The following is an 18,054-nucleotide window of genomic DNA, read 5'->3' on the forward strand; positions in this document are numbered from 1 at the left end:
AATGACTGTTTGACTGCTTTCTTCTCCCTCTGTCTTGCTTCCTTTTGCAGCACAGCTTGCTTTGCCAGGCTTGCTGAATTACACAGGAGTTACAAAGCAAAGAACTTTCCTGGGTTCAACTGGATTTGCTTTCTCCTTTTCACTGCAGTCATGTCTTCATGATCCAGTCTTTCTCAACAGGAAAGCAATGTGAACTATTTAGATTAGGGATGACGAGCCAGTAAGGTGGATGAGACTAAAAGTGTGTATCCAGATCAAGTTCACCCAGCACATTTACTTTGTAGACTGGAGATTTTTAACCTAAGCTTCCCAGATAAGTAGGCTGAACCTGACCCACTATACATGGCTGTCTCTCTATTCTTGCACTGCCTCATAGGAGTTGCAGTTGTTTTTTTCTGGGAAGACTATAATTTTGCAGACAAACCCATAGCCCACACTCTGTGTCATGATGCCTCCACATGTTCTTGATTTGCACACAAAACAATATATGTACAAAAACCTCACAATACCCAGCCATTTCTCCTAGGTCCTAAGCTCAAAGCACTGACCAAGAGATTTCTGTAATGAATGTCAATAAATCAAAAAGTAGATTTTCAACTTGAACAGCATACTCAAGGTTGCTACAGCACAGTGTCTCCAGATTTTGATGCAGTAATTCAGAACAAGAGGTGTCAGTTATCAGAGATTGTTAAATAAACAAAATACTGCAAGACTGCTAAACTTTTAAGCATGTTTTATTTTAAGTTTTTAAAATCTTTAATTGTGTTTGTGTCCTTTATAAAGTTTATATCTCTGCTACCTGGTGTTACATTTTGTGACACATGGCCCGGCCTGACAAGGTCTCATTTATGTCAGATCCGACCTCATAACAAATGAGTTTGACGCCCCTGGTCTAAACTATAGGAAGCAGAGAGTGGTAATAAATGAGCAGTTCTCACAATGGAGGGAACCGGGTAGTGGTGTTCTGAAAAGATCTGTATTTGGGCCATTTCATCAATAATCTGGAATTGGGGGTGAGCAGTATAGTGGCCCTAATTTGCAGATGATACTAAACTACTCAGGATGGTGAAAACCAAAGCAAATTAAGAAGAGCTCCAGGAACATTTCTCTAACTTAGGTGAATGGAAAATAACACAATAAACAAGGTTCAATGTCAGTAACTGTATGATGATGCACACTGGAACAAAAATATTAATTTTAAATGTATGCTGAAAGTGAAAGATCTTGCAGTTGCACTGTATAGCTCATTGAAAGCACTGACTGTGCAGCTTGTGGGAGAAGAGCAAGTTCTATGCTGAGGATTATTAGGGAAACAAGAATAAAAGAGTTAATATTGTAATGTCATTAAATAAATATAAGGTGTGGCCCATTTTAAATACTGTGTAAATTATGGTAACTGTATCTCAAAAGGTTTCTGCAGATCTGGAAAAAGCATAAAAGAGGGAATCTGAGATGATCAAGGGGTTGCAGCCCTTTTCCTATGAAGAAAGAATAGTGAGTCTGGGACTTTTCAGTCTAGAAAAAAAGGGGCGAACTAAGGAAAGACACATGGCATTTATAAAATCATGTATTGGGTGGAAAGCTATTTCTCCCTCTCCCATAATATACGAACTTAAGCACACCAATGAAGTTGATGGGCAACAAATTCAGGATGGATCAAAGGAAATACTTCTTTATTCAATGAGGAATTACATTATGGAATTAACTTAGAATATTAACTACAGTGCAACTGCAAGATCTCTTTCACTTTCAGCATACGTACATTTAAAATTAGTATTTTTTGTTCCAGTGTGCATCATAATTTAGTTATGGTCACAAGCACAGATCGCTTTAAGAAGGGAAAACCCAGGTTCATGGAGGAGAGCTCCAATGGTAGCTACTAGCCTTGGGAGATGAAAGGAACCTCCATATATAGACACCCCCCCTCCAAAAAAACCCCTTTGAATACAAGCACTAAAAATGTGTACCAGGTCTCTATTTGTTGGCCCTTCTAGGCAACTGGTTTTGCTGTTTGTGAGACAGGAAGCTGGACTAGATGGACCACTGATCTGATTCAGAAGGGCTCTTGAGCTTGCTTGCTCTCTCTTTCTCATTTCCCCTTCAAATATAACCACAAGTTCATGTCTGTGAAAGCACAGACTCAGGCTTCCAGACTAGGGTTGAACAGTGTGTGAGTAAAGGCCATACACAATAACAGCCAAGCTCTTGCTGTGATAGTCAGGAAAGAGCAGGAGAAAGATCAGGATAACTGGTCACCTAGAGAAGGTAGCAAATTAGAGCCAGCAACAAGGGTGAGGGAGGCAGTAGCTGTGGGAAGAAGAAATGAGTCTTCCCTTGCCCTTCAGGTCCTCATGGGTCCCCCTGTTAATTGATATTCCCAAGGATATACAATTAGCTAAGGGAGAGTCGAGCAGAATTCAAATAGACTCATCTATTCTCAGGTGACACAAAAAATTCAAGTTTATTTAGGATTGCCTCATTCCTGCCTTACACATGCATACTAACAATGGAAGAAGTCAAAACTGCTTTCAGTGGCATCTGTGAAATTGATCTGAGGCATGCACATATATTAGGGTTGCCAATCCCCAGGTGGGGGCAGGGGATCCCCCGGTTTGGAGGCCCTCCCCCCGCTTCAGGGTCATTAGAAAGCGGGGGGAGGGGAGTTAGTCTGCTGGCAACTCTGTTATTCCCTATGGAGATTTATTCCCATAGAAAATTATAGGGAATTGATCCGCGGGTATCTGGGGCTCTGGGGGGGGCTGTTTTTTGAGGTAGAGGCACCAAATTTTCAGTATAGCATCTAGTGCCTCTCCACAAAATACCCCCCAAGTTTCAAAAAGATTGGACCAGGGGGTCCAAAAGAAGGTGCCCCTATCTTTCATGACTTCCTATGGAAGAAAGGAATTGAAAAGGTGTGCCGTCCCTTTAAATGTGATGGCCAGAACTCCCTTTGGAGTTCAATGATGCTTGTCACAGCCTTGATCTTTGCTCCACCCCTAATGTCTCCTGGCTCCACCCCCCAAAGTCCCCAGATATTTCTTGAATTGGACTTGGCAACCCTAACGTATATATGTAGTTTCAGGCATCTTTTGACTGTCCCATTTACTAAAGAAGCTGGTCTGGTGGGTACACACGAGAGGGCTTTTTCACTGACATCTCAGTTATGGAACAACCTCTCCAGGCAAGTGTGCCTGGCCCCTCACTCTCTATCGTTACAAGGCAGCTGACAGCATTTGATTAGTTCTTCCACCTATTGGTAGTTTTAAACAGATGGTTTTATGTATTTTACCCTATGTTGTTAATTATATTGTAAGCCATCTTGAGTTTCTATAAGGTAGAAAGGTGGCCAATAAATGCTTAAAGCAATAATAATCTCCTCACTGGACAAAGAACCAAACTAAATGCTGCATTTTTTTTAACCAGTTAGGTTCACATTTCCCCAACCAGATTTTCCCTGTCCCCAGCCAAACAGCAGCTCAGTTCCCAAGCACCACAGAGACTTGGTTTGGATCAGGACCATGACAAGGGCAGGGGGGGGGGCTTTTCCTGAACCAGATTCATTCAGATAGCAATAAATAAGATTAGCCTTTGTATGATGACTCTCCAGATCACTATTAAAAGATGATTGTGTATGTCAAATATAAAGGATAAGATAGTCTTGCAGAAACTTGATACCTTAAAAAAAATTAAGCTAAGGGGGCTGTGAGCTCTAAAAACCAAATGTGTATGTTGTTAGCTTCCTTCAGTGCATTCATATATTTTAATGTGAAGATTCCTATCCTATTTATTTAAAGGCTAAGCATGCTTTCAAATAAATGACAGAAATCTTCCCAATAAAATCACAAGGTTCAGGGAGGATAGCCGAACTGGACACAAAGTGCTCACAGCTAGATATGAATCACTAATCATCTGGAACATTCTGGAAAAGATAAGATTTATAATTCAGGTCCCTGAAACAGACAGGAAAGTGACAAAGAACCAAGTGGTTATGGTTCCCAGACAACACAGTAACATTTGTAGCCACCAAACAAAGTTTTAAAGTCTTAAAGGTGCTACCGCACTCCAACTTTCTATTGTTTCAGACCAACACAGCTGCCCACCTGGATTTCTAGTCACAGACAGTAAGGCAAGTGCACACATCCACAGTAAAGCATTTGTATCCATTACACGTTTTGCAACCAAAATCAGCAAAAATCTGCAGCCGGATGCTGTTTTTTCACCACTATGTACCACTATGTTCAGTGGTATTTCCGTTCCAGTTAGCATGCACGATATCAGATCCAATGCTACAACATGGAAAGGTTGTTTAAAAAAAATCACTCCTGATATCCATAAAAGCTTCTTGGATACTCCTGGAATATCTACCCTACAGGGAGGATTTTTTACAGCAAAATGACTATTTATCAATACAACAATAGTGGGGGGGGGGGTTTGGGGGGGAGGAGGAAGGCTCAGAACTTTAAGAAAAAAATGATCTTTGAAAGTCCTCAGTTTCTATTACACAGTGACATAACAAAGAACAGTGGTTCTTTTATGATGATGCTGTGAAGTTGCTGAGGTAGGTGTGCCATGACTTCTGAATTTGTTTGCATAGCTGCTGTTTGGTGCAGACAGGGTATGGCGCTGGAGGTTTTAAGTGACCTAGACTCAGTGTGGTCGGTTGGGTCAGGTAGTAAAAAACTGACTGGCATTTGAAAACCCACACCACATGTGCGCTTCTGGATCAAAATTAAAATTGTTCTCTTTTTCCCCCCTTGTAACAGAATAAAACAATTCAAGGTCTGCTTTCTGGCCCTTGTGCAATAGCTGAGAAACAGTGATTTGAAACAGGAAACATAGAAGGAAGAAAAAAGTGTTACACAGTTTTCTGACTTGTGAACCTTATTTCACAACATCTGGAACCAGTCCATCTACCCTCCAGGTCAAACGCAGGCAATATCTTCAGTAGTTTTGTGCAGTTTTTCCCACTTCATTTCAGTAAGCTTATGGAAATTTGAAGAAGAAAGCATGGAGACTAGGAGAGAGCCAGCACAGTGCAGTGGTTAAGAGCAGCAGTCTCTGATCTGGAGAACTGGGTTTGATTCTCTGCTCCTCCTGCACATGAAGCTTGCTGGGTGTCCTTAGGCCAGTCACAGTTCTTCTCTCAGAACTCTCTCAGCCCCACCTATCTCACGTGATGTCTGCTGAGGAAGGGAAGGCAATTGTAAATCACTTTGAACATAAGAACATAAGAGAAGCCTTGTTGGATAAGGCCAATGGCCCATCCAGTCCAACACTCTGTGTCACACAGTGGCCAAAAAACCCAAGTGCCATCAGGAGGTCCACTAATGGGGCCAGGACACTAGAAGCCCTCCCACTGTGTCCCCCCTCAAGCACCAAGAATACAGAGCATCACTGCCCCAGACAGAGTTCCAGTAATAAGCCGTGGCTAACAGCCACTGATGGACCTCTGCTCCATTTATTTATCCAATCCCCTCTTGAAGCTGTCTATGCTTGTAGCTGCCACCACCTCCTGTGGCAGTAAATTCCATGTGTTAATTACCCTATGGGTGAAGAAGTACTTCCTTTTGTCAGTTCTAACCCGACTGCTCAGCAATTTCATTGAATGTCCACAAGTTCTCATACTGTGAGAAAGGGAAAAAAGTACTTCTTTCTCTACCTTCTCTATCCCATGCATAATTTTGTAAACCTCTATGTCAGCCCTCAGTCAATGTTTCTCCAAGCTAAAGAGCCCCAAGCATTTTAACCTTTCTTCATAGGGAAAGACTCCTTGGGGTAGAAAAAAATGGAGTATAAAAACCAACTCTTCTCCTTCAAAGGCTAAAAGCTCAGAATAGACCTAATGGCTACCCATGTTGTGTCACATCCCTGCATCTCCAAAAACAAGATGCTTTTCTTTGTGAATATAAAAAGATCACTTAAAACAGAGAGTTGCCCATCCACAAAGACACGGCTGACACAGACCTATCTAGACTAAGATCCTGACTCCCACCAATAAGATCTGCACAAATCCTGCAATCACAGCGTTTTGATCTAGGGAATGAATGGCTGCAAACATGGATGCAGTCAGTTCCGCCCAACATCCATAACTTGATAAACACCAACAAGAGGTCAGCGGGATTTGACTTGTCATGTGTCCATTATAAATAGAACATTAACAGGCTTTGGCAGTTGTTGTTTAAATGGACCAAAGTACCAGGACCCAAATGTGATTGTGGTGCAGCCTGCCAAACTATTTTCCATCTGTCACAGGAATGTGCTTTTCAGGGAGATATGACAGAACTCTTTGAACTCTCACCAGCTGCAACTGAGCAGACTAAATCACAGTGTCAAACACCCGGCCCGCGGGCTGGATTCGACCTGCCCAAGCTTTGATCAGGCCCGCAGGGCTCTTTTCTTCCCCCTCCTCCCTCTCCTGTCCTTACCCTTTGAAGTTTCCAGGCTTTTACAACTCCCAGGCTCTTTGAAGCTTCCAGGCTGAGTCCCAGATTCTTCCTGCCTTTCTTTGCTGGCTGCTACAAGAAAAACATGGGGTGGATTTTAAGATCCAGTCCACATTTTCCCTGCAGCTCTGTCTGTACTCTGCACCAGTTTCAAATGGAGTGCAGATGGTTACATTTTCAACTTTTCCTATAGCTAGCTGAAACTCATGCTTCCTAGAGTTGTGTCCTTGCAAACAAGGGTTGATGCTTTCAGCCAGCTTCTCTCTCCTTAATGGACCTAACCTATTGAGTACTCTAATGTGGGAACCTGCAGCCAAAGGGGGATATTATACTGGAAAGGCTTTGCCAATCTGAGTAGACTGATGGGGAGAAGTTTACAATGCCATTTCATTGTTTCCACAGAGTCAGAGCCTTGTTCTTTTTCTTGATGTTTTATTTTTAAAATTGCATTGCCAAATTCCACTAGTCCCCCACCTTTCCAACTTAAACCACTGGAAGAGTTTTAAGCATGTTTGTATTTTAAGTTTTAAAAAATATCTTTAATTGGGTTTGTCTGTGTCCATTATAAAGTTTATACCTCCACTACCTGGCATATTTTATGACATTCATGGCCTGGCCCCACAAAGTCCCATTTGTGTCAGATCTGGCCCTCCTAACAAATGAGTTTGATACCCCTGATCTAGATATTAATATTTAGGGGGACTGCTCATTCTGCAAACCCACTGTATCAACTTAGTTACGTATTTTATATTACATACTTCCTATGTGTAACTCTGCCATGAGAAATAAAGACATCAGAATAGGCAGCAGTTTTTCCAGCATCCTTACAGTGCGATCCTAAGACATTTCTGGAAGTAGCCCGATTGAATAAACCTGAGTAGGGTTCTGAGTAGATCTACTTAAGATGACTCTGTTAATATCTCTGTGGTGTAAGCTCTCCACTCCTCCAAGTTGTGTCTTTTAATTTAAGGTTCCTGGACATTATCTTGTGTGTCTGTCTGTCCTCTTTGGGGCTCTTAAAAAAAAATCCTGATGAAAGTGTCCACTTTTGGGGCTGGAAAGTTAAGAATATTCCTAGTTAGCAGCAATTATCACAGCTTAAATAGTAGGGGTATTTAAAAACAGATCTGTCAGGGTGATCGCTTGTTTCAGGAAATATGTCTTTTTTGCTTTTTAAAATATGGTAACCCTATTTAATCATGTTTACTATTTTATACCAGCTGTTACAAGACATTAGGTCTTTTCTACCATTGACACAAACTGACTCATGTGTTGAATAGAAGATTTTTTTTAGTTTAAACTTGTGATAACTTTCCAGAAGAAATGAGTCTGAGAAGCGTCATGTTGAAGAATGTCCTGTTTCAGCAAAAACTAGCAGTTGCCAGAGGCAGAGTTACAGGGTTGCATATAAATTATGCCAGGATCCAAAGCAAACAAACATTTATGATGTCTGCTGTACACTGCAATGGGTGGATATTGAAAGAAATTAGTAACATTTATATTTTAGTATTAGCCACACTTCTAAAGATGGTAGCTTTTTTTCCTGCTGCAACATTACAAAACAAGCAGAGCCATAATGTACCAATAGCATCTCAAAAAGGAAATATGTGAGGAGAGAAAAGAGAATCCGTACTGGATACTAACAGAATAATATTCCTGGCCCAACTACATAAGAACATAAGAGAAGCTATGTTAGATCAGACCAATGGCCCATCCAGTCCACACTGTGGCTAATAGCCACTGATGGACCTCTGCTCCATATTTTTATCTAAAGCCCTCTTGAAGGTGGCTATGCTTGTGGCCGCCACCACCTCCTGTGGCAGTGAATTCCACATGTTAATCACCCTTTGGGTGAAGAAGTACTTCCTTTTATCTGTTTTAACCTGTCTGCTCAGCAATTTCATTGAATGCCCATGAGTTCTTGTATTGTGAGAAAGGGAGAAAAGTACTTCTTTCTCTACTTTCTCCATCCCATGCATTATCTTGTAAACCTCTATCATGTCACCCCGCAGTCAACGTTTCTCCAAGCTAAAGAGTCCCAAGCGTTTCAACCTTTCTTCATAGGGAAAGTGTTCCAGCCCTTTAATCATTCTAGTTGCCCTTTTCTGGACTTTCTCCAATGCTATAATATCCTTTTTTGAGGTGCGGTGACCAGAACTGCACACAGTACTCCAAATGAGACCGCACCATCTATTATACAGGGGCATTATGATACTTGCTGATTTGTTTTCAATTTCCTTCCTAATAATTCCCAGCATGGCGTTGGCCTTTTTTATTGCAAACGCACACTGTCTTGACATTTTCAGTGAGTTATCTATCACGACCCCAAGATCTCTCTTGGTCAGTCTCTGCCAGCATTCCTACACACATTCCTACTAGCATACCTACACACTGTCCACTGGCAGCCTAATTTTTATTTGCAGCTGTGAAGAAGAAGAAGATTGCAGAGTTATACCCCACCCTTCGCTCTGAATCAGAGACTCAACGCGGCTTACAATCTCCTATATCTTCTCCCCCCACAACAGATACCTTGTGAGGCGGGTGGGGCTGAGGGCTCTTACAGCAGCTGCCCTTTCAAGGATAACTTCCTGCGATAGCTATGGCTAACCCAAGGCCATTCCCGGAGGTGCAGGTGCAGGAGTGGGGAATCAAACCAGGTCCTCCCATATAAGAGTCCACACACTTAACCACTACACCAAGCTGGCTCTCCACACCAAACTGTGCTGAAATTAAAACTTGAAATAATTATTACAGAGTTCTGTTTACACTATAGTATACATGGAAACACATAAATGCCTTGGCCCTTAGGGCAGTTTTACGTCTAATTTACTATGAGCAAGCAACAATGAATCATTAGGGAGACAAGTAGCAAACTGAATTGCCTTTCTGCAGATCCACAAATGTTCCCACTACTATTCCCGCAGGTTAACCATCCATATTCTGCCATATCAAGAGTTTCAGGTCGGTGTAATTACATATGATGAGACAGTCACAGGATTTCAACCCTGGTTTTGCCTTGTAATTCTGATGTATGGAGAACTGGCAGTGGGTGAAACTCGATCCTTTCCTCAATCACCATTTCTCCTCAATAAATGCCCTCCGGGCTGTTTTTAACCCATTTTTTTTTTCTCAACTAGGCTCCAAGTCTTATATAAGCTGGCTGGGGGAAAATAGTCAAGGGGCATTTGCAAGGGAGAATTCATTGATACCTTTTCCCTTCAGCCATCATACAGCAGAAGGCTGTTACCCAAATAGGTACCCATTCAGGGGCTATAATGTGCCAAGACCCAACATGCATCACCTATGCAATTAACTCTGGGATCTTCTGACTATTCCAGGCAGCACTCAAAGAATGAGGGGGAAATAGCCCTTAAATAAGAAAGGATCTTTATTTTTCTAATAAGACACAATTTTTTCTTCTGTTTTAAATAATCTTTGGTAATGCTGTGTCTAGACAAAATAAATTCTTTTTTCAGGAGAACGTGAATTATGTAGCTTTTCTGCTCTTAAAAACAGAGTTACAGTTTTAAGTTATTAATGATGGTCAAAATGTTTTACACACTGTTTCGGGATCTGCTTAATTTGTTTCCTTTAACCTCAAATTGACATCTTTGATCACTTAAAATAATACAAAAGCAAATAAAGTTTCTTTAGGTCAGTGACAGGAGTGTTGTTATTTCTCTTTTGCAAATCTGTGAGACCGTGAATTGTCCATTAAAACCATGGTGAATTTCCTTTTCTGTATTTATTACATCTAACAATCCACAGTTTACGTCAGAGATTGCCAAACTTGCTTTAAGTAAGAGCCACACAGAATAAACATCAGATGTTTGAGAGCCACAAGACATGAACAAATGTTACACACACTTCTTGATTAAAACTCTTAATACTTTCTTTGCACATAAAGATAAAATACGTATGTATGCACTTTAGACCACAACCACGCTAAAGGGAGACTTTTAAAAAAACAAAAGCTGGGAATAATGATCCCCATAAAACCAGCATAGGGAAAGATTAGGGAATTAGTTTTTGACACCAGTGGGAGAAGGAAACACACATGTATCATATAAATCACTGATGTCTGTTTGCATCATTATGCATCTCTCTTTGCTTTGACACCAAGGTTAGTAAATACAGCTCCTACAAGAGCTATGAAACTGGGGGAATCCTGTGCCACCCTCTTTAATTCCGCCCCTCCTTCCAGTGGCTCCCTCTGCTCTTGTGTTCTTTCCCTGCTCTAGGTCTCTGAGTGACCTCGGTGGTGGAGAAGAACTTGCAAGCCTGCCTATTTCCCCCTCCTTCCCTGCTTCACACATGGCAGAAAGAGTCGCCTACTTATGGGTCAGCACTCAGAGACTGACTCAGATCGCAATACTAAGCACACTTACTTGAGTGTAAACCTACATTAAGTTCCTCCTTGACCTCTGAGGGTCACACAATATGTTTGAAAGAGCCGAATGTGGCTCCCAAGCTGCAGTTTGGCCACCCCTGGTTCACATCCTGATTAAATACACTGTGAAAAGGCTTCCCTAGAGTACCCTCTTTCTTTCTAGGTACTGAGTTAATGCCAAGAGCCATTATAAGGAAACAGTGTTTTCAGGACTATTCATAAGGAAACTATTTGCCTTAAATCCTTATAACTCAAGGTGAGATTATTTTCATTTGAGAGGTTTAATTTGAGCAATAAGGAAAAAGCACCTAATTGTGGCACACAAATACCAGGTATAGATCACAGTGATGGCAGACCAACAATTGTGTGGTGCTATTAACTCCCTCTGTAACTATAGCCAATTCACAATGTGACTCACAGATTAAGATGAGAAAATAATACCTATTAAGCAGTCGTCTACTCCAAATCTTTTATTTTGTAATTTTTTTAATATTTACTTTATTTATATAACTCCTTTCTGCCATGGAGACCCAAGGCAACTTATGTCATTCTCTCCTGTGAGGTATGTTAGGCTGAGAACAAGTGAGCAACCGAAAGTCATCCAACAAGCTTCCATGGAGGAGTGAAAATTTTCTAGAAATTAAATGCAAGAAATAAATGCGGCCCTCAGGGAATTATTGGTATTGAACAGGACTTTCGGCAGCAGGATTCTATTGTCTGGGACTCCAACAAGCCTGCAATAAGTATGTTCCTTTTAAATCCCATTCTAAAGTCTAATAATTGAGCACTTCTGGGTTATGTTGCCCTGACTTCAAGGGTGTCCGCAGATCGTCCTCCTACGGCACCTTTGAATCAGGCGGTTGGAGGAAGACTCTGGAGGGGTTTTCCTTCGGCGTGGGACTTTTGCAGAAAGTTAGGGGACAGCGGCAGCTGCTCCTGTTCTTCTTGCATGTCCCGAGGCTCCGCCACCATGATAGCTGATGCAGCAGAAAAAGGTGAACACCTGACTGCTTTCTTTCGCTCCTTTCAGTAAGCTTGTGATGCATCACTTCTCTACTCCAAGCATGGCAGTTCTACGCAGCAAGTAAGTGAGCTTTCAGTACCACTGGCTAATGGGTCGTTTTACATAACGAGCGGACGGCTCAAAGGAAGGGATAGAGGTCTCGAAAAGTCAAAGAGCAATTTTAAGTATCGGTAATAACTTGAATTGGACTGAATACAAATACTTAAATCAACCAGGATTATAATTGGACATGTGTTAAAGAGACTTATTTGGCTGCAATATGGTCTGAACATAAAAGAGATATATTTTAGAGAGATTTGTCCCTGTCGTCCGACTGTAATTGAACTGATAACATTTGAAATCTCAGCTGGAGCCGATTTGGAATGACAATCTAACAGGATCTTTAAACTACTTTTCAACTTGGATTAAGAGACTGAGTTTGCTGACAGAGAAAAAGGGAACTGCCAAGCAAAATGTCTTATAAAAAAGATATATTATGGAATATTACTTCTCTGAAACAGCATCTTGGTTCATTAATGCAGTTGATTAGAAAGCAAATGGGAGCTTTTATGCTGAAAGCTAGCGAACTTTCAAATCTACATGAGCTGAGTGTTAAAGAGATTCTGGTGATGCCTGCAGAATTAGAATGGAAAAGTGATCTGTTCTGAAACGAACAAAAGAAAACCAAAATGGATCCTTATGGCACAGTTACAAAACAAGACCGGAAATCAAGATTGAGTGAAGTTTTGCTGAGAGGAATAAATGGCACAGAATTCTTCTCCTCATTACTGAGAGGGGTGGCCGCACTGAGAAGAGAGAAGGTGCATCCCAGCCAACAACAAATTAAGATGTGGAAATCTTTCAGGAAGAAGGACTCTTGAACTTTTCCCCTCTCTGTGGATACGTTGGATATGGAACTCTCAATAAGAACTGACATGCAATTTTAAAAGGCAAAGTGTGATGTCTGGGTTATATCAAGTTGGTTTTCTTTGGAGTTATATGGATAGCTAAAGGAATCAAAAAGTTTTTAAATTTTAAGAAGACAGATAACGTAATCAAATTGTAACTGGTGGGCAGCTGGATATGGAACTTATAATAAGAACTTATATATGATTTTAAAAGGCTAGGTGGGATTATCAGGCTATATACTTAGGTAGGTAGATAACATAATTACTTTTCAATTTGGTTTGCATCTAATACATAAAGATATATGTTTTTATGCCTACTGTAATGATGATATTGTTGAATTAATAAGTGAATTTGTATTTTTAATATGGCTAAGTTAAGTAGCTAAAATTAAGATGTAAAAACTTTCCTGGGAAGAAGGATTCCTGAATTCTGGTTTTCCTTGTGGGTAAATAAATATGGAATTATTAATAAGAATCATTATGTGACCTTAAAAGGCCAAGGGAGATCCTAAGGATGGAAGGGTGTAGTTAAAATATTAGATAAATATACAGTTAATTTGGATCAATACTAAAGAGGGCAGACAGCACATTTATTTTTATATGGCAGATTTATTCTTAGTATGTTTGTTTGGAGAAATTGCTCATACTGATATAAGAGTTGGATTAATTGTTAAAAAGACAGACAACACAATTATTTTGTAATCTGGCAGATTTGTTTTTAATATGCTCCTTTGGAGAAATTGCTTATACTGAGATAGATAAATTATTATGTTGTATTTTTTTAACTTGTTAAGGATAAAGATATGATTTTTATGTGCTTATTTTAATGATATTGTTAAACTAACAAATTAGTCTGTGCTTTTAACATGATTAAGCTAAATCAGCCAGTTTTGTGTTGAGATGGCTTTGAATTTTTTATACTTATTTGTGTTGAAGAAGAATTGTTTAGACTTATATTGCTAGTAATAGTTTACTAAAAAAATTATAATGAAAGACAAGGATGGTAAAATATATGGAGAATTTCATACTTGCAGATAGAACAAATTGGGTATTTTATTTGGAGGTAGAATTATAATTGATATATTTGTATTTTTCTTTGTTTCCGTTTTTCCCACTCTGTACATGCCCTCCCCCCCTTTTATGTATCTTTGCTCCTGCTTCTTCTTTTTGTAGTTAAAATCAATAAAATTATAAAATCCCATAAAGTCTAATAAATTTATGCATAACCTTATCAGAATGACTTAACCTCTTTGCCCATATCTAAATCTTGCCTAGTACTGTAATCAAAACTGAAACTGAAAGACTTTACTGTTTGCTATGCAATTCTATGCATGTGTGCTCAGATACAAAGTTCCAGTTAATTCAGTGGTGCTTGCTCCCAGGTAAATGAGCATTAGATCATAGGTTTAAAGAACCAGTAATGCGACAACTACTTGCCAGCATTCTGACATAAAAGTTGATATTAGCAATAGAATCACAAGCTACCTCAAACCTAGTTACCTTCAGAGGTTTTTTAAATGCAACGTAACAGCCATTCATTTTAACTGTACTTAAATGGAATTATTCTGACCTGTGGTATGTTTACACTGCATCTAGATGTTTTACATTCAATTCTTTCCCTCAAGAAATCCTCCTAAATGGAATTTTCTCTGCAAGAGAGGCCAGACAGCTCATCGAGTCTGGCCTCCCTTGTCACAGCATTCCACCATCTATCAAGCCTATTGAAATAGCATTGGTTCCAGCTCTGCTTGCACTACGGCCTGAATAGTTGTCTTCCACCTGACATTGAGTAATTTTATTGTTTCAACTGTTTAAATTTACTTCTAATTTTATTGCTTATTGTTATTGTTTAAGTTTGCTGTAATCCGCCTTGAGCTCGCTCGCAGGATAGGGTGAACTAGAAATTAACATAAATAAATAAAATTTTAAAGGAGCATTATAGCCTAAAATCCATATCCACTGTAACTGTACAAAAGCTTCAGTTTTGACTAAAATGACGTTACCAAGAGAAATCACACAGCAATATACTCTATCCTGATTTTTGTAAGCCAGACCCCTCATTAGAGACATTCTGCATCCTCCCTGATTATTTTCATATAGAACATTTTTATCACATTGAAGGAGGGGGGGAGAACCAGCTAATGCTTATATGATTTGCTTAGGTGAAGAGTAGGAATCAGTATCTTATGTTAATATATTAAGAGTAAAATGAGCTATGAAATTCTGCCAACCAAAACAGTCTCTACAGAAGTGTTCCTCTCAACATGTCCTCATTGCTTCAACTGTCAATCACTGAAGTAAGCAATTTTCCTGATGTCTTAATTAACAGCTGAATGTGGTGAACTGGCCACTGAGATTTTTTTTTAAAGGCAAAGACTGAAAGCAGGTTTTTGTTTTTAAAGGGAACCAGAAGCCACTGGTACAAGCCCCAGATATTACAGAGGAGCAAGGGGGGAAAGGAGTTAAGAAAGCCAGTGATTATAGCTCTGTTCTGAAGCAGAAATGCAACATTAACAGGGAAGTGACATAATTCCTATTCAAGACCCTTGGGGGGGGGGGGGTCATGTTATTCCCATCTCTGCCAACTCCAGTAGACAATTACCAAAGAAGCACAATTACTCCACAGAGCCACAGTATAAAAAGCAATATTAAAATGCAGTGGTTATGAATAAGAATTGGTTATGAATAAGAATTGGATTTATACCCCACCCTTCTTATTATCAGTATCAGAGCACCCTACAGTCTCCTTCCCCTCCTCTCCCCACAACAGATACTCTGTGAGATAGGTGGGGCTGAGAGAATTGTAACTGACCTAAGGTCACTTAGCAGCTGCATGTGGAGTAGGAGTGGGGAATCAAACTCAGCAGCTACATGTGGAGGAAGAGTGGGAACTCAAATTCGTTCCTCCCAGATTTGAGTCCGCCGCACTTAACCACTACACCAAACTGACTCTTATGGTGGGTTCTGAAAGAAGCACTCAAAAGCTCCTGTTGGAAGATGTGCCAAGCTGCATATGGATGCCCATTTACATCAATATCACACTATCCAGCCACGCCTCTCCAGGGTTACTAGCTGATGCATGAAGTTAGTTGTGTGCAACTGGAACTGAATCACAGACAAGATGAACTGGTATTTTACATCTGTGTCTCCAGTGTTAACATTCAGAGGTCCCTTTAATTAGATCCTGAGCATGTTTACCTGGAAGCAAGTTCAATAGGACATTCCCACCAAACAAGAATTCTATGGTACTTTGCACCCTGCTTTTCCTTGTGCTGAAGGAAGCTAAAATAAGAGATACAACCAAAATTGCTACAATTTCTAATTCAGTCAGGCATGGGGGAGGTACTTAAATCTTCGAACTCAAGGAACAGAAAATAATGTTCCATTTTCAAGTCCTTTTGACCTATACTTCAGCCTGACTTTCAAGCCCATACTGTAAATGTACACACAGTGCTAACAGACAAGGCACACCACAGAGTTTGCAAATGAAATGACTACAAGAATGGCTGAGAAGTTTTACCAAGATGATACAATTTTGGCACGACAGAGCCCCTATCCAACAACTTATCCATATTAGAATCCTGGGGTTACAATATTAATATCAACCTTTGAATTAGCCTAAAGGCTTAATATCACTTCTATACCACTGTAGAAATAACCCCACCTAACCTTCCAAGAACTCAAGAAGTCTTTTCCTCCTCCTCAGTTTTTCAGTTTAGACTTGAGAGTAACTGCAGCTGGCCCAAGGTCATCCAGTGAGTTTCATGGCTCAGTGAAGCTTTAAACCAATCACAGTCAGACATTCTAGCCCCTGCAACACATAAACAATGGCCAAGTACCTGGTACCAAATGTTAACCGGATAATGGATATATACCATTTTGCATGAGTTTCAAAGTAGCAGTGCTGTGACTTATTTCCACCATGCCATTTTAGCAGCAGCAGCCTAGGATAAAACTCTTCATATAAAGGGGGAGGAAAAGGGGGCTCGCTTACCTGCCACCGTCCATAGCTGAGCAGAACCAGCGTCAAAGGGATGGCAGTGCCCGACATGGCATGAGTGGAGGGCATGCTGTATTCCGAGTTGTAGAAGATCTCCAGCTTCACCACTGGTGGGGAGGCAGGCCGGGGCCAGCGGATAACGTCCTTGGTACACTGCCCCAGATACATGACCAAGACCCACACGATAATGAGCCTCCTGCCCATCCAAGCATCCACATTCCAGATGCAGAAGGGGAAAAAGAGTATATAGAAGAGCTCGTTGCCCAGCTCTGTGCCCAGGGTGAACAGATAGTAGAGGAAGCGGCTGCGGATTCTGAACGCTTGGCACACGGATTCCCCTGTCAGAGAGTTGCGCCGGGGCTGCTTTTTCACACCCCAGTCATGCGGCTTCCCCTCCTCCGGAGGCTGCTGCTGGGACTCTGTCCCACAGGCTTCCCCAGAAACTACCCCGTTCTTCATGCCATTAGAGTGCCACCCCTCACCTTTCTCCCCAGCATCCCCGGCACTTCGCAGCCGGTGTCTCCCATCGCCTTCGCCACTCGCCTGGGGAGCCAGGCAGCTCCCATTGACCAAGACGACCTCAGACGTCCTTTTCTCCTCCGAGGTGCCAGACCCCCAATCCAAAACAGGCTCCACACCGCACAGCCTTTGGAAACGGGCCACTTTCTCCGGGTCCTGCAGGTGAGCGGCCCAGCGGTGGAAGAGGGCCATGGCTGAAGAGGCTGGAGACGATTCAGGACAGGCAGATGCTGGGGAGGTGCAGCCTAAATGGTGTCAGCCTAGGTGAGAGATCTGGACCAGTTTGAAGGGGGAGGACACCAATTAGCAGGGCCCCTCCTCCCAGACTTATTTGGGTGGGGTCTGACTGCGGGGGGGGGGGGGGTGCTAAATCTGGCAGATCTGGTTCAAGGAAGGATTTCTGATTTGGGGAGGCTTAATTTTTTTGGGGGGGGTGTCTAAATTTGGGGGTGTCTTAAATTTGGAAGTCTGAATTGGGGGGGAACTCCTATCCCAGCGGGTACACGGGTACAGGGGCTGTTACCTGCTTTCCCCACCCCCTTGTCAGTAACAAGAGGGCACGCAAAAAGGGATGTAGGGATCTTAGGGGGCTTCTGGCTGCAAAAAGGGGCGTGGGGGTCTTAGGGGGTTTCTGGCTGCATGGAAGGCCAAAAGACACAGTTGCTCGCCTGCTGGGGGGGAGAAGGGGGCAAAGGCTGGGGCACTCAAGGGGGGGTGTGTGACCTGGAGGAGGTGAAGGAAAAGGGGGTTACCCTGCTGGGGGGGAGAAGGGGGCAAAGGCTGGGGCACTC

At 41.5% G+C, this 18,054-nt stretch overlaps 1 protein-coding gene across 1 annotated transcript in view; it reads right to left on the reverse strand.

The window, feature by feature from the left end:
* Positions 1-17,487, reverse strand: part of SGPP1 (sphingosine-1-phosphate phosphatase 1) — a 36,030-nt gene extending 18,543 nt beyond the window's left edge. Inside the window, exon 1 of the mRNA XM_060262030.1 lies at positions 16,739-17,487. Coding sequence (XP_060118013.1) covers positions 16,739-17,455 — 717 coding nt within the window. The 5' untranslated portion in view covers positions 17,456-17,487. The remainder of the gene's footprint in view (positions 1-16,738) is intronic.
* Between the last annotated feature and the right edge of the window lie 567 nt (positions 17,488-18,054).

The sequence above is a fragment of the Heteronotia binoei genome, chromosome 21 (genome assembly GCF_032191835.1).
Source record: "Heteronotia binoei isolate CCM8104 ecotype False Entrance Well chromosome 21, APGP_CSIRO_Hbin_v1, whole genome shotgun sequence".
In the NCBI taxonomy this organism is placed as follows: Eukaryota; Metazoa; Chordata; class Lepidosauria; order Squamata; family Gekkonidae; genus Heteronotia; species Heteronotia binoei.